This window comes from Ictidomys tridecemlineatus, chromosome 15, assembly GCF_052094955.1.
Source record: "Ictidomys tridecemlineatus isolate mIctTri1 chromosome 15, mIctTri1.hap1, whole genome shotgun sequence".
NCBI lineage: Eukaryota > Metazoa > Chordata > Mammalia > Rodentia > Sciuridae > Ictidomys > Ictidomys tridecemlineatus.
This window is the reverse complement of record NC_135491.1, coordinates 12,437,444-12,462,298: the sequence shown is the minus strand read 5'-3', so window position 1 is coordinate 12,462,298 and position 24,855 is coordinate 12,437,444. Positions and strand designations below refer to the sequence as shown.

The 24,855-nt window shown below is 52.3% G+C and overlaps 1 protein-coding gene and 1 long non-coding RNA gene across 2 annotated transcripts; both read left to right on the top strand.

Moving 5' to 3' along the window:
• The first annotated feature begins 11,250 nt into the window (after positions 1-11,250).
• Positions 11,251-20,793, top strand: LOC144371125 (cell adhesion molecule CEACAM6-like). Its single transcript, XM_078033340.1, has 3 exons — positions 11,251-11,396; positions 12,253-12,612; positions 20,438-20,793. The coding sequence occupies exons 1-3, from the start codon at positions 11,333-11,335 to the stop codon at positions 20,791-20,793; spliced, it is 780 nt and encodes a 259-aa protein (XP_077889466.1). The 5' UTR covers positions 11,251-11,332.
• A 486-nt stretch (positions 20,794-21,279) lies between these two features.
• Positions 21,280-23,964, top strand: LOC144370801 (uncharacterized). The gene is made up of 2 exons (XR_013430761.1): positions 21,280-23,373; positions 23,640-23,964. It is a non-coding gene; the product is annotated as an uncharacterized LOC144370801 (long non-coding RNA).
• Positions 23,965-24,855: the final 891 nt, after the last annotated feature.

Below are 24,855 nucleotides of genomic sequence, written 5' to 3'. Positions count from 1 at the left end.
TAGGCATCAATCCTCTAGGATTGACTCCAAGATTAACTTGTGGTAAAAAGGTCACACAATTTTGACATTGTTTTATTATTTGTCTAGCTTGTTCCTTAGTTATTTTAAAACGCTTTTGTAAAGTATTAGCATTGACATGGAATCTTTCATGAAAATTTATAGCTTCTTCTAGTATAGAGAAAATATGTATGTCACGTGTAGTTTTATCTGCTAAATCATTGCCCAAACTAAGGGCTCCAGGCAATCCTGTATGTGCCCTGATATGTCCTATAAAGAATGGATCTTTTCTGTCCCAGATTAAACTTTGTATAGTGGAAAACAAAGAGAAAACAGTAGAAGAAGGGGAAATTCTACCAGCATCTTCAAGGGATACTATAGCATTAACTATATACTGGCTATCAGAAAATAAATTAAATACAGAATCTTTAAACATCACAAAAGTTTGTAATACTGCATTAAGCTCTACCTTTTGAGCTGATTGTTTGGGTACTAAAAATGTAAAAGTTTGATTAGGTGTAATTATTGCTGCTGTACCATTATTTGACCCATCAGTGAATATATTTGGAGCATTCATGATAGGTGTTTTTCTTGTCATTTTTGGAAAAATTACAGGATGCAATGACCAAAAAGACAATAAAGGATTAGATGGTAAGTGGTTATCAAATGAAACATTAGATTTGCACATTATTATTGCCCAAGTATTTAACTCATTAGCTAATTCATCAATTTGATTCATAGTATATGGAGTAATAATTTTATGGGGAGAAATTCCAAACACTGCCTTTGCTGTTTTTATTCCTTTGAGTATTAATTGTCCTACAGCCTCAGGATACCTAGTAAGAATAGTGTTAGGAGAATAAGATAAATGTATCCATAATAATGGACCTTCTTGCCAAAATACTCCTGTAGGAATATATTTTGTTGGTAGTACAATAAATAATAAAGGCAAACTTATATCAATTCTATCCAAATGCATATTTTCCATATATGTTTCAATGATTTTTAATGCCTTTCTTGCTTCAGGCGTTAACATTCGGGGTGAATTTGGATCTGATGGACCTTTTAGGATATCAAATAAAGGTCCCAATTCTCCTGTTGGAATACCTAGATAAGGCCTTATCCAATTTATGTCTCCTAATAACTTTTGAAAGTCATTAAGTGATTTGAGTTGATCAACTCGTATTTGAATTTTTGGTGGACGGACCATGGTTGAGGATAATAGAACTCCTAAATAATTAATTGGAAAATTTAATTGTACTTTATCTATTGCTATCTCTAGATTATAATTTTTTAATAAGTTTGTAAGTGTGGCATAACATTCTAGCAATGTGTTTTTAGCTTTGTGTGCCAATAACACATCATCCATATAGTGAAATATTTGTAGTTCAGGATTTTGATTTCTAAGTGGCTGGATTACTTTGTTAACATAAATTTGACACATAGTTGGGCTGTTAGCCATCCCTTGAGGGAGTACTTTCCATTCATATCTCTGATCAGGACCTTCATGATTTAGTGCAGGGATAGTAAATGCAAAACGTGGACTATCCTCAGGATGAATTGGAATTGAAAAAAAACAATCTTTAATATCTATAACTAAAACATACCAAGTTTTTGGCAAAGCAGACAATTGAGGAATCCCCGATTGAGCAGGTCCCATAATGACCATTTCATTGTTAATGGCTCTTAAATCTTGCAGTAATCTCCATTTTCAGAGCCCAACTGCCACCACCGGCTTCCACAAGCCTCTCTCCCCCACACCAGCCTTTTCCTCCCACAATCCTCCTCCTCTTGAGGCCGATTGGCTGGGTTGCGTGGGCAGAGCCAAAGAAGTCACCCAATGAGCAGCTCCGTGGAGGAGCCAATCAGCTAGATGTTGCTGGGGCAGCTGTGAGCCAATCATCAGCTGGCAGTCTGAAGGGCAGGGAAACAGCCCAATGAACATCACCGCAGAGGAGCCAATCAGCTAGATGTTGCTGGGGCAGTCTGAAGCTTGCTGGCAGCTGGAAGTTTGCTGGGGCCCCTTTGGCTGTGGCTCTCAACAAATGTGGTGTTGAGGATCGAACCCAGGGCCCCGCGCATGCTAGGCGAGCGCTCTACCGCTAAGCCACAATCCCAGCCCACACACTGTAGGCTTTAGATCCTCAACCACAGAGCTGATGCGGTGACCTCCATCCAGACCTGTCCCCCGGGAGCACATGACCCCTCAGGTCCCTGCCCAGAGCATAGTGGTGGGTCCTGCACCATAGAGCCTGCTAAGGGGGAGTTTTTCCAGTGAAGTGACAAGAAGGGGATTTACCTCAGTGGCAGAGCACTTGCCTAGCCTTCGTAACGCCCCGAGTTTGGTCCTCGGTCCTGGGGGGAAATAAGGCAAGTAGTGACAGGGCAAGGGACCCATCAGGACAGAAGCATCTCCTAGCTCCCACCAAGGGGGGTGACTGGTGAATGAGCAGGCAGGTGTCTCTAGCTGAGCTCTCACTGTGTCCCTCAGGCTCCCCCCACCCCAGCACCCAGGACTGACCACATCACCAGAGAAGGCCTGAGACAGAGAGCTCAGAGAGAAATGGACACACGGAAGCCCTGGGCCCTGCTCCTTGCCTGCCAAGGACATGTTCTGAAGTCACTGTCCAAGAGGGGGTGCCTCTGCCCAACCTGTCTCTGTGGACAGTGTGTGCCCTCCTGCCCTGCCCTGCCCACTCCCTGGGTCCTTCTCCAGGTGCCTCTAGACTAACCTGGTGTGGCTGTGTCCCTGTGAGGTGTGTGGAGGGGCTGAGTCTCTGGGGCATGTGTCTCAGAGCCACGTCATGAATATCTCTGGTGTCCAGGACTGGAGAGGAGGGACAGGGCTCCAGCTCCTCCAGTGAGACAGGAAGTGCCAATCCTGGGTTCCCTAAGTGCTGCATGGGTCCTTCTGGAGGGAGTCAGGCCTGGTCACCCTGCAGCAAGACCTGGGCCAGGCCCTCCTGTGTCAGTGCACCCTGGAGTCTGTCTGGGGAGTCCGATGCTCTGTTCCTGGGACACCAGGCTCCGATGGGACACTTCCTGCCTGACCTTCAGGATGCAGGCCCCTCAGGCCTCAGTTCTGCATGCACAGCAAGGGTCTTTCTACCTATAAATGAAGTGTGTCTTCACCCTGCTCTGACCCCTCCTCCTCCCAGTCTCAATCACTGGATGAATGTCACACATCATAGTCATCCCAGAAGCAAGGAGACCCCATCTCCCCCTCCTCCTGTCTCACAGAGCCCTTCCAGATCCTTCTCTGACAGACTCACAGGGCCCTTGGAGGAGATCTGGGCCTAGTCACAGGAAGGGTCGTGTCTGCTGGACCATCCAGGGAATGCAGATGGTGGCTACTGTACCAATATGAAGGTGCTGAGGGGAACCACCTGTGGCCAGGCATCTAGCTTCCCTGCTGGGAGGACAGCAGAGCTCCAGACACGGAGGTGACCTGGGGAGATGGACAGATTCCACTCAGGGAGACCCCCCACAGAGGATCTCTCCAAGCTGACAATCAGGGTGTGCCCCACCTGCTTTAGGACCTGCCCTAAAGGGGATTTGGCCCCAACAGGTGGAGTCACACTGAGGGCCACATGCAGCCCAAGGTTCTAACCTTGCCAGCCAGCAGGACAGAAGCCTCAGATTGTCCCTTCAGTGCAAATCACTAGGTTTAATTCTACAAATCCCAGCACATTTGGCCTCCTTGGGGCCTGTGCAGTCTCCAGAGGATGCCAGGGCACCGGGAAGTCACATGTTCCTCACAGATCCGTCCTTTTTCCCCTGACCCACATCAGGAGCCATAAACACACAGGGGAGAGCAAACCCTTATCACCTGCTGCTCTGTCACTGGAACTTTCCAAGGCTGAGAGCCCACACCTCCTCCTGAAGACCTCACTTTCCTTCCCACAAAGGCACCCTCCCCTTGTATTTGAGGGAGACCCTAAATGCACTCTCCAGCTTCACTTCCTTTCAGTTGACTTTAAACAGCACTAATTTTGGAGTCACACCCTGGAGCAAGACACTGTTAGCCTCCCAGTAGCTCCGCTCTAGAGGACAAGGATAACCAAAATACCCTGGGGTTAAAAGTGTTCTCCAGCAAAAGTTGAAGTTCTTTTTAAAATTGTTTTTGGCTTTTGCTCTTCTCCCTTGTTCTGCTTTTATTTTTTAAGGGGTGCTTTCAGGATCCAACCCAGGGGTGCAAAACCGCTGAACCACATCCTCAGCCCTTTTTATTTTTAGACAGGATCTTACTATGTTTTGGAGGCTAGCTAAATTGTTCAAACCTAGGCTCCTCCTGCCTCAGCCTCCAGAGTTTCTGGGATTACAGGTATGCACCACTGTGCCCAGCTCTTGTTCTGTTATATTAAACAATGAGGTCAGCTATTCCTGAAAAACGACAGTGGCTAATTAGTAACTTTTCTCTAGAGTTACAGACCCCAGAACATTTGGTGACTTTCAGGTAACAATAGCACATGCACCAGAAAAACACATACCCCCCCCCTTACTGGGCCCAGTGGCAGGTTCCTGGAATCCCAATGACTCAGGAGGCTGATGCAGGAGGATACAAGTTCAAGGCCAGCCTCAGCAACATAGGAAGACCCTGTTTCAAAAGAAAAAAAAAAAAAGACTGGGGATGTAGTTTGGTGGTAAAGCACCCAGGGCTTCAGTCCTAGTACAACATAAAAAGGAAGAAGAAACAGAGAGAGAGGAAGAAAACAGACCACATAGGATTTATGAGCCCCTAGCACTCAGACTGTCTGAGTCTAAAGAAATCGTTCCTTAAAGTCCCCACCCAGGCCCTGTGCCTGTGACCCCCTGGCAATGGAATTCCCCATCTCCTAATGGCAAGTTTGTCATCAAAAATGCTCCCCCCATCACTCCCATGAGCATGGGTGTGTCATCTACATGAACAATGTTCCAAACAGAAAATGAACTGTGAAGAAGAGAGGCCAATCCACAACATTTATTATCAGTATAGGTCCTACTGTTTGGATCCTTGAATTTAAATAAATATTTGTTAAATGACTCTCAAAATCCCTTAGCCTGAGGTTGCACGACTATTCTGGTCTCTGTCTCTCTCTCCCTTCTCAGGGTACCTGCAGGATTTGGACAGCACCAGGAGACATCAGGAGCACACACAGCCAATGACCAGCACGATGCCCCTGGGCAGTCAGCTGTCTGACTCTAGGGGAAGGTTCCAGATCCTCCTCAGCCCTGCAAGGGGTGGTGGGAAACCCCATTCCCTCCTGATTCTTCCATGTGAGCATACCTGGGAGGACCCGTCTCCCATTGTAGAAGGTCCAGTCTGGAATGTTCCACAGCAGCCCTGCCGACACCTATTTACACAAATCCCAGGTGACACAGCCTTTAGGGACACAGACTCACAGCCATTTCCTCCAGTGGCCATAAGGCAGGGGCATCAGGGCCTTGAGTGTCCAGCCACTGAGTCTTGGACTTACTCCCTCCCCACTGACCAGGCCCTGGAGTTGGTTACATGTGCCCACGCCTCCTATGACAGGTTCTTCCCTGGGGTCCCTGGTGCCTTCCCAGGGGCTTCCTCCTGGGCAAATCTGCAGCTCAGCCCAGGACTTGGGGATGGGACAGGAAAAGCAGATGCACTGGTCTCAGAGGACTGGGAGGCTCCCCTGAACTTGGGGAAGAGAGCACACGCCCTCTAGTGGACATGCTAAGAGTCCCATAGAGGGCAGGTGAGGGCTGACCTTGGGCAAAGGGCAACTTTGGAGGATGGAACTGAAGATGCAAAGGGAGGAGGAGGAGATTGGGAAGGGGTGAGGAGGGGTGGGAAGGAACAGGTGAGGGGAGTCTCTGGGGAGGCCAGAGAAGGGCGCAGAGCAGGGCTTTCCTCTCCTCTCCACTGACACTGGGGCTGGTCATCCTTGGAGGGATGTGTGCTGTGGGGTGTTGAGCACCATCTGGGAGTCCACCTACTAAGTCCAGAAGGATCCCCTGCCCCCAGCTGTATCAATCAGAAGTGTCTCCAGACACTGCCACATGTCCCCTGGATGGCAACATTGTCTCTGGCTGAGACTCACTGGTCTACACAAACCTGCAGTAAACAACTCCACAGATGAAATCCACCCCATTTTGGTAGAAGAAATGAGTGTAAAAGGGCAGAGACTGACTGGTTCTGGTCACAAGTCAATCACTTGTCCCTAGAGAAGACATGTTTCAAGATGATGGCCGCATGGCATCCTGAACCTGCACAGCACTGTGGGCTTCCAAGGGTCAGTAGCCACACATCAGTGACACCTGCTGGGTCCATGACATCCTGGACGCAGGGAGCTCAGTGCACACTGGGAAGAGGAATCCTGTGATCTGAGCCCACACCCAGCACCTGGGCAGTCCCTGGGCCACTCTCACCACCTCAGGAGGCCTCTGAGCAAAGACGGCAAAGTCAGTTCTGGGTTAGGAAGAAAGGTCTTAGTAAGAGGAAAGGACAGCACAGGAATTTCTCTTCATGTTCCACGTCGTAGACTGTGGATCGTTCATTAAGTTGACTCAACCCCAAACTGACCAAGTGGCTGGACAGAGCTGGGGTCTCACCAGCCCCTGGGCCTGCAGCACTCTGCTGCCCCAACTCTGGGCCCACTCAGAGCCACAGGGGCCTTCGCTGATTATTCTTCAGGGGCAGGTGAGAGGGAGCTTTTAGGGTCCTCACTGTTTACCCACCACCTCTCAGTCTCTGGGCGATTCTGTTGTCCATTCTTGGATTCAGTGTCCTTATCCCTGACCTCTGCTTCTCTCACTTAACATCACCACAGGTCCAAAATGCCCTCTGCAGGTGATCTGGAGGGACATGTTCTCAGAGATGGTTTCCTTCACATCACCCTGAACAGACCTCCACCTGGGGTCCCAACACTGTGACCAGCAGAATTTGGACCAATCTGAATGGAGGGATGAAGAGGAACCAAGACACTTTCCAGCACTTAGGGGGAGCATGAGCCTCCTCCCGCTGTGTGCAGGGGTGACAATGGACAGAGACACAGAGCACCTCGTTGCTGTGCAGAGAGGGTGAGCCACACGAATGTATGGCAGCTACATGGACAGCAAAGTCCACTTAAGTCCACATCGTGTGGACAGCTCTCCCAGCTCCTTAAGAGAGAAATTCAAAATGTGGCATTCACAGGCTAATGAAGAACATAAGACACATCACAGTTACTGGTACTATTTTCCATACAAGTGTGTTCTGCTCATTTTTTTAGTGTTGAAAAGGAGGCCCTTCTGCTCATGCACCATCTCCAGCATTGTGTTCTGGTGGAAATTACAATGTTTCTCCTCCTTGAATTTGTTGCATTACTAAAAGCAGCTCCTAACATCCTCCAGGGCCAACAGTGCCACCCACTGCAGCTGGGCACTCCCCAGTGCTGTCCTTGAGCCTGGGATATCCCATGTCCACAGGAGCCCTGGCTGGTGGCTGAGGAGTTAGACATGAAAAGTCTCAGACTCTTTTTTTTTTTCCTACAATTCCAGTTCTCGCTGGAGTCCTGCCTTCTCTGCCTCTGCCTCTGCTCACAGGTACTGGGAACTTCTGGAAGCTGAACCCTCATTGGAAAGCAGCCACCTATGCTCAGGTCTCTTGGCCACTGCCTGCTCCCAGTGAGCTCCTTGGGCCACATCCAGCTGTGGGAGCAGCTGCCTCACTCTGTTATAGGGGAGATGTAGCTGGGTCCCCCCAGATGGGTGCCAGCAAAAAGACATGGGGAAGGACTTCCATGGAGCAAAACTGATGGCACAGGAAAACCAACTCTGACATTGTCCTCATCCCAAGAATGCCATGAGTGGATCAGAATGTCCTCTTTCATGTTTGGACAGGGCGATCCGCATCATGATTTTGTGGCAAAATGGGGTCAGAATCTGTCTTTGAAGGTAAAGAAGTGGCTGGCGCTCCTCTCAGGCTTAGTATTCACAACTCTAAAGGTTTTGCACAAACTCTGCCAACACAACTGCTTTATGACCGTGACCAGCTTGTCCACGTGCTCGAGGGACAGAGTAGCAGCAACTCCAAGAAGAGCAGGTTTAGTGGAAACTCTGCACAGAGAAGAACAACTGCAGGAAGATAAGCTGCCCCAGTCCTCTGAGCTGTTGGGAGAGAAAGAAAAATGGCCAGGACACAAAATCCTCTGCTTCTGGAAGAGAGAGAGGGAGAGGCCGAGCAGGGGGAGAAGAATCCCAAACAGACCCACCTCAACAGCATCTCCCAGGAAGCAGGAGGCAGAGGGTCAATGGATCCTCACTTGTAAAGACTTTCAGATGTGACAATGAATTAATTTTTTTAAACCTAAAAGTATTTACCATAAAAGACTGAACAGGTTTTTGTAAATGAATATTGATCCGTAGGCTTTTTTAAAAAAAAAGAGAGAGAGAGAGAATTTAATATTTATTTTTTACTTTTCAGCGGACACAACATCTTTGTTTGTATGTGGTGCTGAGGATCGAACCCGGGCCGCACGCATGCCAGGTGAGCATGCTACCGCTTGAGCCACATCCCCAGCCCGATCCATAGGCTTTTAACAAAATCACTAATAAAATAATGAGTTGATGAGTTAAAAAAACAAAATTAAAGTGACAGAATGGAAGAAAATATTTGCAAATCATACATGGGATATGAGTTTCATGCTTAGGATAAATAAAGAACAGGTACAAATGTGCAACCACAGAATAACCTATGTTTAAAAGAGGCCAAGGAGCTGGGCACAGTCCTGGGCATCTGTAACCTCAGGCATCTAAGACTTGAGATTGGCAAGTTTGAAGACAGCCTGGGGAACTGTCCTAAAGCAAAAATATATAAATATATGTAAAGGCTGGGGGTATAGCTCAGAGGTACAGCACCCCTCAGATCAAATCCCAGCAGTGAAAGAGAAGGGGGAGGGCAAAGGGCTTGGATAGCCACATCCCCGGAGATGTTGCAGTGGCCAACAAGCACATGACAAGATGCTCAGTGTCATCAGTCACTATGGAAACAACCAAAATCACAATGACACCTCACTCCACACTATCCTACATTCCTGAGGGACTATGAGCCCTGAGGACTTCAGCACTTCCTGACAGAGCCAGGCAGAAGCTCATCTACCCAGCACTCCCACAGCTGGGGATGGGCCCAGAGGATGGAAACAGGGACTCCAATAGTTTCCCACAGGCTAAGGCTCGCCACACCACTTTTAACCATAGGCAGAGTGTGAAACCACCCAAGTGTCCATCAACAGAGGAATACATAAATAAACATGACTTACAAATAAATATGTTGGAGTATTAATCAGCCACAAAAAATTAAACTTCTGATGCACACCACAACCTGAGTAAACCTGAAAACATGATTAAACAAGGCAAAATGGTTCGTGGTTGTTTAATTTCATTCATATGAAATATCTGGAATAGGAAATTCATAGAGACAGGAAATATATTCCTGAGATGTAATTGCATAATGCTTAGAGTTTTAGTGCAGGCGATAAAAAGATTCTGGAAATAGTAGTGGTCACTGTATATTTGACTGGAATCATGGCATGTATTTGAACAGTTAAAAGGGTTCATATAGCACATTTTTGTTATAAACATTACACAATGAAAAGTCTCTAGGAAAGATGTGTAAAATACACCCACCCTGCTCAGATAGTGTGTGTGTATGAGTGTGTGTGTGTGTGTGTGTGTGTGTGTGTGTGTGTGTCTGTATGTAAGGTAGGGGACAGGCGTGAGGAACAAGGGATTGGCCCAAGGGCACTCTGCCACTGGACTACATTTCATTTTTTTTATCTTGCGACAAGGTCTCACTAAGTTGAATGGGCTGGCCTCAAACTAGTGCTCCTCCTGCCTCAGCCTCCTGAACAGCTGGGATGAGAGGCTGTGTCATGCATCTGGCCGGATAGTCTTCAAAATACTCACATGACGACCCTGCAGGACCTTTGAGACTAAGATCCAAGTATTTAAACACAAGAACAAACCAGCCAACTGCAAACCCTGCTCACAAAGCCAGGGCTTCCACCCTAAAGCTTCAAGAGCCCTTCCCAAGGCCCTTCCTTTGAAGGCTCAAGAACAGATGGCCCTTCCTGAGGCTGCCCATCCCCTGGGTGCACAGTTCTCTCTACTCTGGAACAGGAGACCCCAAGACAGCTCCCATTATTCCCTATATTCACCCTGAATTGGACAGAGTCCATCAGCCTTGGGACCCAAGGTGAACAGGAACCACCATACAGCCTGTCAGAGCCTCCTGTGCCCAGGGTCAGGGCCAGTTCTCACCATTTGGACCCTGGGCAGCAACCCTGCTTGAGTCCTTGACACTGGCCACAGGTCTCCTCATGACCACCAGGGGGCAACATTGGCACTCACAGTCAACACTTGGCAGATTAATTCTGACACTTGGACTAGGCTTTGAGTCAGGAGGTGGAAATGTGGCTTGATTTTCATCCCCAATAGACTGCAGGGTGCCTCCCACGAACCTGCTCCGCTCCCTCTCCTACTCCTTCCTTGGCCTATGAGGACCCTGCACTGCCAAAGGTCTCTGAGCAGGCCCTGCACCCAGGTATCACCCATGGGGAAAGGCAGCGTGACCACAGGAGAATCACTAGGTAGAGGACAGAGGCCACCCAAGGAAGGCATGGGCAGGCCTGAGTCATAGGTCCACCAAACAATGGAGAGGGAGAGTCTCCCTAAAATCTCTCCCAGAGGACCAAGGAGCCCATGGTCACCTACCTCCACTACCACACTCCTCCCCTCCCAGGACACAAAGGGTGTGAAGTCCTGAGATAGCCACTCAGAGGCCAGGCTGGAGACACCAGGACAGAGAGCAGGGCCCCTCACCAGCCATCACTCAGAGGGCCCCTTTCCTGACCCCAGAACTTTCTCTGTCCCCTTCCTGCAGGGAGGAAATCCTCCTTCTTAGAGCATTTGAGAACATGGGGAAGACACAGGGCTAAACTGGGACTCTCATCATAAAGGAAACATGCCCAGGGTGAGGGGACCCCAGGGGTTCCCTGGTGGTGCTGAGAGCCCTGAGGCCAGGACACAGCTGAGGCCAGTGCTGGGTGAGCCACTTCTCTCAGGGGACAGCGTCCCCACCTGCCTTGCTCCTCAGGGTGTGGCATGCAGTAGTGAAACCCAACAGGGAAAGCAGAAGGGACAGGAGGCAGGACTGAGAGGGAGGGGACAGAGAGGTTCCTCCACAGAGACCCCGCCCCCGGCCCTGTGACCCAGGAAAGTGCTCCTGCCCTGGGAGGAGGCTGAGCTCAGAGAGGAGCAGGGCAGCAGGGCTGACTGGCCTGGACCTCGGCTTCCCAGCGGGTCTGCAGTGAGCTCCTTCCACAGAGGGGACAGAGCAGCAGGGACCATGCAGCCCCCCTCAGCCTGTCCCTGTAGAGGGTGCATCCCCTGGCAGGGGATCCTGCTGGCAGGTAAGAGGGGACAGTTCCCTGAAAGAGGGCGGGAGGTGGAGCACAGTCTTACTGGTGTCCCCCTGGAGGACACGACCCTCACAGGGGACACAGGGCTTCACTGGGAACCCAATGAGAACACAACACAGAAGACAGAAGCTCACCAACAGGAAACTCTCAGTGACCTGGAGCTGATGAAGGGGGACGGAAAGCTCAGAGGTTCTCTTCCCCAAGTTACTCACCAGGGGCCATCATATTTTGAAAATCAGTGTTAACAGCTCTGTCAGGGACACTCTCCAAATAGAAAGAGCAGTGGACATTGTCTGTAGCCACCAGCCTCAGACATTGGCACAGACACCTGGACCCTCAGGGTGGGGACCCTGCTTCACTCATCCACAGGAGGCTGAGCCTGGTCCAGGCCCTGGGCTACCACAAGGGTCAGACTAGTCTCTGCCTCCTGGAGCTTCCTCTCTAGAGGGCAGGAGGCCAGGCCAGAGGGAGATCTGCAGGTGAGGCCAGGTGCTGTGTAGATCTAGGAGGGCAGAGAGCAGGGAAATGTCCACAGGGAAGACCTGGGGTCTGTAAGGAGGTGGTCAGGGGAGGCGGGTGCCCAGGTGCCCTGGGTGTGAGCAGGGATCTGAGGGCACTGAGGGGCCAGCCTTGCAGACACCTGGGGAAAGGTGTTCCTAGGAGAGGATGACAGGTACAGGGGTCCTGAAGGAATGGAGGTCATGCTGCTGGCCTTGACCAGGGACACACACACACACACCACACACCCCAAGGCTGAGGAGTGAGGACTCCTGCTGAGGACCTGGGTCCCAACTTTCCACCCAGTACAAGGCCCCAGTATTGATGGATTTCTCTCTCTTCCCTCCAGTCTCACTGCTAACCTTCTGGAACCCGCACCCCACGGACCAGCTCACTATTGAACCAGTGCCTTTCGATGCTGCTGAAGGGACAGACGTTCTTCTCCTTGTCCACAATGCATCACAGAATGCCATAGGCTACAACTGGTTCAAAGGAAACACAGCAGACAACAGACACCAAATTATATCATACATGGTATCCACACAGTTGACTACCCCCGGGTCTGCATTCAGTGGCAGAGAGAAAATATACTCCAATGGATCCCTGCTGATACAGAATGTGACACAGAATGACACAGGATTCTACGCCGTGCAAACTATAACTGCCAATCTTAGAGTTGAATTAGCAACTGGAGAGTTCCGTGTACATGGTGAGTGATGCCCCAGCCCTCTGGGTGTTGGAGGGGTCAACTCCACTGGACACAGAGGATCCTAAGACCTGGGTCTGCCTCCCTCCTCCTGGGCATTACATTCCCACAGTGGAGTTGGAGCATTTAGTGCAGGACACACGCAGTGCAGACAGACTTCAGAAGATCCGAGTCCTCTGCCTGAATCCACTGGCAGAGAGCAGGGTGGACTGGTGGGAGACTCGGCCCAGGCAGAGCAGTCTCAGCCCAGCCCCTGTGTCCTTCCATGGAGCATGGCCCTGAGAAAGACCCTGCAGGACTGAGTCAGACCTGGCCTGAGGGTCCTGGAGAAGGTCAGCACCAGAAAGCTCCTACTCCAGACCTCTGTCCCAGGCTCCTAGCTCGAGGTGACCCTGAGGACGTGTGGCCAGGGTTGGAGTTTGGCTTCCTGTCGAGGGCCGCTGGGGAGCAATGATTTACTGGCCACCTGATCTGGTAGCTCCTGGAGGTGGTCACCAGCCAGGGCACAGTCCCAGGAGCCCCATCTGGGCACCTGGGTATCTCCTTCTCCCAGGACTAGGTGTGGTGAGCACAGAGGGACAGGTGCCTCAGGCCAAGTCAGGTGCCCTGATGGACTTCTATGAGGCTTCACAGGAAGGTCCATGTCCCCAAGGGGAGGAACAGAGGAAAGAGATGCTCCTGGAGCTCCTGGTCCTCCCGGGACCAGCCCAGGGCGCTCTCACTGGGAGGCAAATAACAGATGCTTGTTCATTTGGGCAGCTCCTCTAAACCAAGGTCAGTTTACTGTATTTCAAGGTTAATTTAAAGACAACATGACAAACCAGATACCACTTTCCATGTATCCAGTAAAGGGAAACTGAGGCACAGGGAACACAGTTGATGAATCAGGCCATACAGACAATGGGTGGCAGGTCAGTGGTGCATGTCACTGTGCAGCCAGAGCCCTGTCTTGGCATTCTGGAGGCCTATTAGGCATCTGTGGACCAGAGACCAGTCATTGGCTCAGGTAGTTTAGTCCTGGGCACTGGCAGCCTGGAGGGGACACTGTGGTCTGGGAGTGAGAGCAAATGGAGAATAATCAATTTTACTCTGGAACCAAATCCCCTTCCTCAACAAAATATCTAGGCCTCCATTCACACAGCCGGTCCACACACTCCCTTGCTGAACTTAAGGTCATGTGTTTCCTGGTGTGTTGGGTGTCACTCACTCTGGAGCATAAGGGACAGGACTTTCTCACTCCCCACTGGACCCTCCAACCAGCACAGGGCCCAGGGTATGGCCAACTCTCAATGGTTTTGTGATAAGGGGGGAGGGATCATGAATGAATGACCCTGAACCTCTTCAGATCCTGGAACCTGCATGTGCAATCCCAGGGGGTTCTGCTACCTGCTCCCTGTCCCTCCTGGAGGCTGGGGCTCTTACTCCATCCCACCAACCATCTCTCCTGAGGCCACCCAGAAGCCATATCACAGGATGCCCTTGGGGTGGCCGGGCTGTGGAGGGTCTTCAGGGTGGTCCTGGGTCAGTTCTGAGGCAGCCATGAGGCTCGTGGACCTGGGGCTTTAAGTCACTGTACCCCGACTGCTCACTGCCATGGCTATTCTGGCTGTCTTGCTCCTGCCTGTCCGTCCTCTCCCTCCTTCTCATTCAGGCAGGACTGGCCCTGCCCTGCACAATGAGCCATGCCCTTCCCTCCTCGCACTAATGGCCATCTGTCCTGTCCACCTCCTGCTAACACCTGGGGCCAGGCCCCCTCCTGGCCGTAGTAAAGGGCATAGAAACAGTCGAGGCAGGTGCCCCTGTCAGGCTGCATGAGTGACAATGTCACCCACTGTGAAGGAGGTCCCACTGTGTCCCTTCCAGGGCTCTTTCCTTCCATGGCAATGACATGTGAAATAGGCCAGGACACAGGCCTGAGCATCTCCCCCATCTGCTCTCTGCACTGACTCAGCGAGGGGGGCAGAGGCAGGGCAGGGCGGCAAGGCCCTAGGTCCCAGGCTCCTTACACCCAGATGACTGGTGGCTCCATCCTGGTCCCTAAGTGGGGCTCAGGCTCCTCCAGTGACTCCCAGGACCTTCCCCAAGGGGGAGCTGGACTGAACGGTGCTGTCTCAGGGGCTGTTTATTCCATATGTGCCTGTGTCCCCATGAGGACACCATCACCACAAGGGTGGTCTGTCCCCACATGGTGTGATGCTCCAACCACGGTCACTTACATTAGGCTCTAGGCCCTGATTTGGATCAATTTGATGATCTCACTGCACTTCCTGGGGTGAAAGAACAGGAAGAAGGCATTCCACAGGCCTGTGTCAGGTGCTCCCCCACTTTGCCTCCATAGCAATTGGGAACATAGACTTCTAGATTGATTAACATGATCAATAATACTTCTCTGAGTTTGGTGTTGTGCCCATTTTACATAACAGAGACCCTCAGATGTCCCCTCTGACCATTCAGTCCTCCACCAGGACCCACAGGTCTCTCCTTACTCAGGAGGCTGCTGGTTTCAAACTGACCTTAGCAGCTGCCTTGGGTCATAATGTGACCCCTCAGGACTTCAGAGCTCAGTCTAAGACACTGTGCTCCTTAGAGAAATATTTCTTTCAGAAAGGAGTCTTAGATCCTCGGTATTAAAACTATTTTCCCATATGGGAAAACTTTAACATCCCCCATTTCTACCCCAGGTCTGCCACACACAAGCCCACGAGGCCGTATTTTCAGCAAGGTCCTGGTCCCCTCTTCCACCTCTTAGTGCTGATGTGTTAGGAACCATCCACTGGTCTCTCAGGACCATTCCACCTGCTCTCTGCAGGGGGACAGAGACCAAGGACAGGAACATGATTCTGGTCTAAACCTTGTCTGTCCCCTCACCCTAGAGCATTCTTTGGACTCATGCTTTGCCTTTCAGGTGCCACTGGCTCCTGTCAGTCACCAGGAAACACCTGAGCAGAACTGTCCCCTTGTGGCCCCAGGATGACCACCAAACTAAATGCCCCAGGTCTCCTAGTGTGGGATTTCTGTTCACACACCCCATTCTCACATCAGGCTGTGAGGTTTTCTTGGGGTTTAGCAACAATGGGGTGTCCCATCGTGACCCACCTCTAGGATGACCTTGAGAACCAAAGGCTCAGAGGACACACACGTGGGCCGAGCCCTGGAGTCCATGCAGCTGGAGGGACTCTGCGTCTCAAGGCCAGCCAGGGCCAGCGAGGACTAGGAGAGACACAGGGTGCTAACTCCCAGTCCTGGGTCTGTCCAGGACCAAACTCTGCAATTAAGTGCACCTGTGAGAAACTCTGTGCTTCTCCCACACACAGCCCAGGGGGCCCCACATCCTCTGATCCCTCAGATACTCCTGTATCTGCCAGGATACCCACTCTGCCTGGTTCTTCAGGACTCAGGTTGGTGGGAGGTGAGAGGCCAGCTCAGGTGGAAAGACAACTTTGTGGGGATCACAGGTACCACAGGGCAATCCTCTCTTTGTTGTCTGCACAGAGAAATTACCCAAACCCAACATCATAATCAACAACTCCCAACCCATGGAGGGTGAGGACTCTCTAGCATTAACGTGTGAACCTGAGATTAATTATGCCACCTACCTGTGGAAGATAAACAATCAGATGATCCTAGATGGTGACAGGCTGAAGCTATTCAACAACAACAGGACTCTCACTTTATTCAATGTCACAAGGAATGATACAGGACCCTATGAGTGTGAAACCCAGAACCCAGTGAGTGCCAGCCACAGTGACCCACTCACCCTGAGTATTTCCTGTGAGTAACTTCTATTCCTCCATTACCCTGGCTGTGAACCCAAACACACAGGGCCAGAGGCTGGGCCACTTAGTCCCTCTCAGGTCCAAGTACACAGACCCTCTCTCCTGAGCACCTGGACTGGCTCTGCCATTTGCCCCAGGCACATCCAGGCAGGTCCAGCCTTGGGCCATGAATTGGGGAGGGCTTGTGGTTCCCTGGAGAGGCCTGGGGTCAGCCACCTGGGACAGAGAAGCAGGGGAATGTCACAGACTAATTTCAGTGAACAAAAAGGGTTTGGTTGAGACTTTCTGTGAGTATGTGTGGTGCTGGGATTTGAACCCAGGGCCTCATGCATGCTGGGCAGGTGCTGTACCACTGTACTCCCCAGCCTAGTTGTGACTTTAAAAAAATAAAAAATAAAAAAAAACAAGGTTGTGACATGGATCAGTAGTTATATTATGGTCTTCTACAGTCTAGGAACTTCCAGTTCCCTCTGATGACATTACATGTGGCTTTATTCTGTTTGCTCCAGATGGCCCAGATGCCCCCATCATAAACCCCCCAGAATCACATTTCCGTTCAGGGACAAATCTCCACCTCTCCTGCCACGCAGACTCTAACCCGCCTGCTCAGTACTCTTGGTCTCTCAATGGGAGGCCCCTGGAATCCACACAAGAGCTCTCAATCCTCAACCTCTCTACAAATAATAGCGGATCCTATGTGTGTGTCGCCCATAACTCTGTCACTAACCTCAATAGGACCACAACCAAGAATATTACCATCTCTGGTAAGTGGACCCTGGAACACAGTATCAAGTACTGAGTGGAGTCTTGATTTTTCTGGAAACAACATGGAAGAAGTTACTTCCTAGCCTGGCTCAAGCAAATCCTGTCCTCGCCTGAGCCTCCTGCTCCATCCCAGAGACTCTCCTCTTGCTTCTGATTTCTCATGACCAGTCTAGAGTCCAGCCTGGAATGTGGGGAGGGGCTTCTCACAGACCCAGAAAGTCCTAGGTAGTGGAAGGAGCTTCCCAGAGAGAGGGAGGGTTCTTGAAGTCAAGTCACTTCTTTCCATCACCAATTTGTCCCTTTCTGTCACCTCTCTGCTTTCTTTTACCTCCTCCGTGAGCATCAAGGAACCTGCATGGTTTTGCAATACGTTCATCCTCTTTTTCCCCAAATGACAGGAGGAAAGCCCCCTCAGATGGGGGATGAGCAGCTCTGCTCCTGTCCTGCTCCGACTCCATCTGGGGTGGGAGGGGTGGGTGGGAAAGAGGCCTGGGAGGCCCATCTGGAATCTGGATCAATCATGTGGTCAGTTGGTGCCTCCCAAGTCAGGAGCAGGGGAGGGAAAGACCACCCTGGGCGCAGATGTTTCTGAGTTGTGTCCTGGCTCTGAAGTCCCCAGGTGCATAGGGTTGGGAACATAAGCCCATGTCATGCACCACGGAGAATAGCAGAGATGCACACCTGGAGGGACTGGAGCCTCACCTGCAGAGTCCCTGTGAGGCCTGGCAGGGCAGTGCCGAGAGCATGTGTTTGCAGAGAGGACAAGGTGCTGGGGTTTGTCAACACTGTGACCTTCATCCCTACAGGTTTCTTTCACTGCGATATTTAATCCACAGGCCAGGAAATAAAAGTCCTCTTCAAACTGACAAATCCTGTAGATTGGAATTTCTCCAGTCACTAAGGTCATGAAGACGGGCTGGACCATCTTAATTCCCTGACAAATTATTTAATGAAAACTATTTAATGAAAATTATTTAATGCCCCTGGATGTAAAGCTAATTCCTGCCTGAGAGCCTGATCTTCTACAGGCACAGATAGTACCAGAAGAAATGTTGCTCGAGAGTGGATCGAAAAATTGTTCCACCTGAGGATGAGCTTGCTGGACAGGTCCTACAGAGATGTCCAGGGACCCTCAAGGGTCACCGTAGGTGATTTGAGGTCAGAAGGAGAGGCAGCACTTTCTTTAAATTGTCATCTGAATGATGACACCAAACTCTGCCGAGGGTCAGGGCCATCCTGTGGGGCACCTTACACAACTCACTGGGGCCCTGAGCACTGGCTGAGGTCTCTGGGGAAGGAGCACCTCAGGTCTGCAGCTGAAGCTCCTTCCACAGAGGGGGACAGGGCAGCAGCAGGGACCATGCAGCCCCCTCAGCCTGTCCCTGCAGAGGGGCATCCCCTGGCAGGGGATCTGCTGGCAGGTAAGAGGGGACAGTTCCCTGAAAGAAGGTGGGAGGTAGAGGTGGAGCACAGTCTTGCTGGAGCCCCCTGGGGAGGACACAACCCTCACAGGGGACACAGGCTTCACATGGAACCTGATGGGAACAGAACCCAGAAGAGAAGCTCACCAACAGGAAACTCTCAGTGACCTGGAGCTGATGAAGGGGGACGGAAAGCTCAGGGGTATCTTTTCTTGGGCATCTCCTTCTCCTGGGACTGGCTGTGAGGAGCACAGAGGGACAGGCGCCTCAGGCCAAGTCAGATGCCCTGATGGACCTCTATGAGACTCCATAAGAAGGTCCGTGTCCCCAAGGGGAGGAACAGAGGAAAGAGATGCCCCTGGAGCTCCTGGTCCTCCCGGGACCAGCCGAGGGCGCTCTCACTGGGAGGCAGATCAGAGTAGGGGCTTTTTCTTTGGGGGCAGCTCCTCTAAACCAAGGTCAGGTTACTGTGAGGATTTCAAGGTTAACTTAGAGACAACATGGTGAACCAGACACCACTTCCCAGGTATCCAATAAAGGGAAACTGAGGCACATGGAACATAGTTGCTGAATCAAGTCACACAGACCATGGGTGGGAGGTCAGTGGTGCATGTCACTGTAGCCAGATTCCCATGCTCTGCATGCTGAGGGCCTATTAGGCATCTGTGCACCAGAGACCAGCCATTGGCTCAGGGCACTGGCAGCCTGGAGTGGACAGTGTGGTCTGGGAGTGAGAGCAAATGGAGGATAATCAACTTTTACTTTACAACCAAATACCCTCCCTCAACAGAGTGCCCATGCCTTCCCTCACAGCCGCCCAGGACAGAGTGTCAATCCTGCGTTAACTGAGAAATCCTTTACATCTGAATCCAACCATCTAAGTCATGAGGACTGGGCTGGCGGTCCCCACTCCCTAGTGGTCACTGAACTGCTCTACTCCATGCAAATCCCACCTGGGTCCAAGGTGGACAGGCTGATAGTCCCTCCTCCCACAACATACATGGCAGAGGTTCCAGAAATCACCAACCAAACTTTTATAGAGTCACTGCTGTGGTGTGAATGTGCCCCCAAAAGCATGTAGTGGTAACTGAACTCCCAGGAATCTGAGGTGTGGCCTCAGGGAAGGACATAGGTCCCTGTGAAAGGAACAAGGCTGCTGTCACAGAAGGGGACCAGGTCATGTAGAGGTGGCTTTCTGAAAAGGGGTGAGTGTGGCCCCTTCTGATCTCTCCCCATGGGGAGCCCCCACTGCTAAGATGCAGCAAGCAGCCCTCCTCACATGGGGCCCCTAGAACTTGCACTTCCCCAGCTCCTGAACAGTGAGCAGGAGTCTCTCTTCTTTACACACCACCCAGTCTCAGGTGCTCTGTTAGAGCAGCACAAGATGCACCAAGACCAGCACAGAAGTTCTGGAAGATAAGACACAAGGGTCCACGGGAAAACCCGCTTGATAATGAGGTGGCTGGACCTGGGGCCTGAGAGGAGTTTCCCATCTGGATCCCAGTGAGATGTCAAGGGACCAGTTTGGGGTCTCCCTGAGGTCATCTAGGGTCATAGGGAGGTTGAGCAAGTTCCTATTTTAAGATGAGGAACCTGAGGAGGGTGCTGGGTCGTCCAAGGTCAACGTATTGCAGTATATTTTGTAGTTTCCCAGAACAGACTTGAACCATTTCAGAACCAAGATCATAACAAGGACATCTCATTTCTGGGTCCTCAACCACTGTCCATGGCCTCAACCATCCAGCTCATCCTCTGGACCCCTCACCCACATCACGATGGCCCTGAGAACAGGCAGACGTCTCTGAGGACGACAGGGACCCAGGCCTCAGGCCTGCTGTCAGTCAGCCCCCTGCTGTTTTTCCACAGGGCTTGTGGCCCAGCCCTCCCTCAGAGCCACCAACACAGAACCACACTCTGTGGCCATGACCTGCCTCTCAGGTGACCCTGGAATCTCCATCACGTGGATCTTCAATAGCCAGACTCTGCAGCTCACAGACAGGATGCAGCTGTCCCCGGACCACAGGACCCTGATCATAGACCCCGTCAGACAGGAGGATGCCGGGGAGTATCAGTGTGAGGCCTCCAACCCCGCCAGTTCCACCAGGAGTGACCGCTACAGACTGGCTGTGATCTGTGAGTGGCCCCCGTCCCACCCAGTGCTTCTGTCATATATTTCCACTGTCAAGGGCCATCATATGGCACCAGCCATGAGCCTGGGGTAGATGCCAGAGCTTGGAGAGAATGTGGTTGACTACCCAGAAATTAGGTGCCTTGATGTCACCTTGGTTCTGATCTGACCCAAGGCTAGGCCTGGGCTAGACAGTCTGTGAGGGCTGCCCGCTGACACTGTCCTGAGATGGGAAGGAAGAAAAGAGGAAGAGGGGGTGGGGTGTGGCTCAGTGGTAGAGCACTGGCCCGGCCTGTGTGAGAACCTGGGTTCAATTCTCAGCATCACAAATAAGTAAATGAATATAATAAAGGTCCTTCAACATCTAAAAAATATATTAACATAAAAGAGAAGAGGAAGAGACCTTAACAGGAGCAGGAGCAGGATGTGGCCCAGCTGTGTGTGGAGAGGGTCAGGCTAGAGCACATGCAGGTTTCACAACCAAACGTGAAGAAATGGCCAGAAGCAGAGTCAGGAGGACATGGTGACGACATGACAAGCTGCACTGGGACGTGGTGCCATTTCCTTCCACCCTGTGTGGCCCCCTGCAGGGCCCAGCTGGTTCCCCTGAAGACCTGCCCTTCAGCCCTTTCTCTTCTCTTTCAGCAGAAGAGAGGACCCCAGGCCTCCCTGTGGGGGCCGTCGCTGGCATCGTGACTGGGGTCCTGGTCGGGGTGGCTCTGGTGGCCGCTCTGGGGTGTTTCCTGCTCCACACAAGAACTGGAAGGTACCCAGGCTTCCCCCACCTGATCCCACCCAGGTGACCCCAGGCCTGAGGGAAGGAGGCCCATCCTCAGACTCTGGCCTGACTCCCACCTCCCCACTTCCCCAGGACCCTCCCCTCTCATTCTCCAGGCTCCCCCCTCACCCTCTGCTGGCCCTGGGCTGCTGCCTCAACAGCTCCCTCCTCTGTGCGCTGGTCACTAGGGACCTGTCCCCACAGCACTGTCCTCCTTCCTTCACTCAGAAAACCTGCGACACTTCCTGTGACAGAGTTAGTGTCAAACCCAGCACCTCCTACAGTCTATTTCCACCACCTGAAATGAGGGGTGAGGCTGTGTATCTCAGGGTCCCAGGTCACTCAGTCACTTGGAGGGGCCTTGAGAGGCTGGAGGGGTCAGCTCCCATAGCTTTATGGTCATCCACACCCCTGATATGTGAGGTGGCAGTCCTGGGGCCCAGCCAGGATACTGTGTCTTGGAATGTCCTTTGCCTCCTGGCCACATGAATGGAGACAGGACAAGGCCACAGTTATATTTCATCAACTCCTGGCCCCACCAAGGTCACTGAGGTTAGCTATTGTCAAGATGCAAGAGGCTGCTGCAGTGCCCTGCCCACATGGTGACCCTGCTTCCCCTGCCCACAAGACTTGGACCCTTCCACTCAGTCAAACCCTCCTGCTTTAATTCATCCTAATTCCGCAGTCCCTTTCTAGGGTCAGTCAGCCAAATCCTCTTGAGTCTGCATCTGGAAGGGACATTCACCTCTGTCCCTGGGCAGAAGAGGCCACTTAAGGCCTTTTCTCAGCTCCCTTCTCGGTCCCCTTGAACCCGGACCTGATGGAGTAAGAAAGGTTTCACACCCTCCTTGGAAATGGGGTGCCCTCCTCATCCCCTATCTGACCCCAGTCCATGACCCTCATGAATAAGCCTGACCTTCCCTAGGGCTGGTGTCCAGCAAGGCCTCAGAGACCACCGCACCCCAGCATCAACAGCCAGTGAGTGCCCCTTCATCCTGCGGGTGGCTGGGAGCCCTAGGCCTGCCCCACAGGGTCACTCTTGCAGTCAACACTCCTTAGGTCAAGTCCTTCCCCTGGGCCTCAGGAGCCCTGTCATCAAACACTCAGGTCAGGGGACCCACCTGGCCTCACTTTTGGCATCTAGTCACCTCCTTAGGCTCCTTGGCTCCCTGGACCGCTAACAGGGACACAGGGTCTCTGCCAGGACATGTTGTGTCCTCTGACCCTCTGAAAGCTGAGGACCCCATCTCCTCCTGCTGCAGGGGCCCAGGCCTCACCACACCCTCCTTTAACTCTGTCTCTGTTCCAGGCCAAGGTCCCTCTGAGAGCTCCACCTCCCTGGTAAGTCCCCCCAGCTCCCTACACACAGGGACCTGGCTGTGAAGGCTCAGGTCAAGGGCACTGTCAACCCCAGTACAGCACAGACGGCCCCTCTCATGTTGGACCAGGACAAGGTTTGCCTGGACCTGGACAGAGGCTTGGCCTCTCTCAGGTACAGGACCACCATCACTCTGTCCTCAGTCCACCCTGCTTCCTTCCATTTGTCTCATGGAACCACTGGAGGCCAGCAGGTGCAGAGTGGGTGCTGGGAGCTTCTATCAGTGGCCCTGGGTTAATGATGGGGGACCACAGTCTGGACAGAAATTGGGGTGACTGTGCAGAATTGGAGGCTGGTGCTCAGGACCAGAGCTGGTACCTCCTGGGAAGAAAGGGCTAAAGCAGACACAGGGAGTAAGCTCTGGCCTGTCAGAGACCAGAACCTTCCAGGCATCACCCAGCACCTGCTCCCTGGAGTCTCAGCCTTGATGAGCCTCCCTCACTGACCCTGGTGTCCACTCTTTCTCCCCTGCCCAGGCTCCTGTTTCTGGCCACAAAACTGCCGTTCCCATCTACCAGGTGAGTGTGGGAGATGAATATTCTGGTCCACTGTCCACAGACCAGACCATGGAGCTGCCACTAGCTGAACCTTCTTGAGTTTTCAGGAAAGAGTAGTCAAAACAGGTTTGGGGGTGGTGAGCACAGGAGGAAGGGACCTGGAAACAGGAGCCACTGAGCCAAGCCAGGCACAGGACGGAGCAGTCCCAGGTGGACCAGGGCCAAGGAGTCCCTGAATCCAGTTCTCAGAAGGACACAGGGTCAGAGGACTCTTTGTTCTTTTTCAGGAATTAATAAACCCTGACCTGGACATCTACTGCCGGGTCAACCACACAGCCATTGGAGGTTCCTAGTTCCCACCAGACAAGGCTCCATATTGATGGAGGGAGGGTCCCCCTAGGACCCCACACCATGGGCAATGGAGAAAAGAGCTGGGAGACTCTGGCACCTGGAGGGGAGGGGTCCCATGGGCTTTGAAGACCCAGAAAGGCTGCTTGAATGCTGAATGGCCAGAACCAGGCTGCCTGTGCCCAGGAGCAGGGGCTCCAGGGAGAGGGAAGAGCCCTGTGGGTCACCTGGAAAGGCGCTGAATAAAGACCCCCTCCCTCCTTCGCTCTTTTGGTTCCTGTGGGAACGTCTCTTGGCAGACACTCCCCTCAGGGTCCAGGTCAGCTCTCTCCTGTGTCACGCAGGGGAATCGTGGTCTCTAAGTTGTTCCCACAGGTTTCTCTTCCTGGGAGACAGGAGCTAGGAGGTGGGACCAGGGCAAAGGTCGGGTCTGTCCACAGGGAAGGATGAGGGTCCCAAGCCCTGCAGCCAGCAGAGCACTCAGTGGCCCTCACGCTCCAGGGACCCATGGTGGCTGGCTGTGGCCATTGATTTCTTCTCTGCCCAAAGCCCAGTACTCAGGACATCTTCACCTCTGCTGGGACAGGGACAGTGACTGTCAGAGTAATCAGGAGACAGGGCCAGACCCAGACTCAGGCCCTGAACAAAGGACTCAGCCCCTGCCCGAGGCTCCAGCTCTGCCCTCCCATCACCTTCCACTCTGCCCTGCCTGGTCTCTCTGGAACCAGCCTCCTCTGCACACTCCAGCACCCAGGGCAGAGGCTCAGGGCTCCCCACATGGGGCTCTCCAGGCTCCATGGTGATGGGGCAGAGGATCTCCTCCCTGACCTGAGGCCCAGGATGTCCACTCAGCCTCCTCCACACACCTGGGCGACTGCTCTGACTCCGGTGAGGGCTGGGTAGGGTGATGTTCTCAGGTAGGTCACGTGGATCAGGCCACTACACTCCTGGAAATCAGAGGTCCATGTACTAAAGCTCAGGGACGCTCTGCTGATGCCTGAGAGTTTTCTGTCCTGAGATGAGAAGTCGGAAGAGACCCTCAGAGATTCCCCCATGACTCAGCTCTAGTGAGGCTCATCCTGCGTGAACATAGCATCAGGTCACACACGGTGACTTGCCTTGGTTTCCTGGGGCAGCTGCCACAGACTGTCTCCA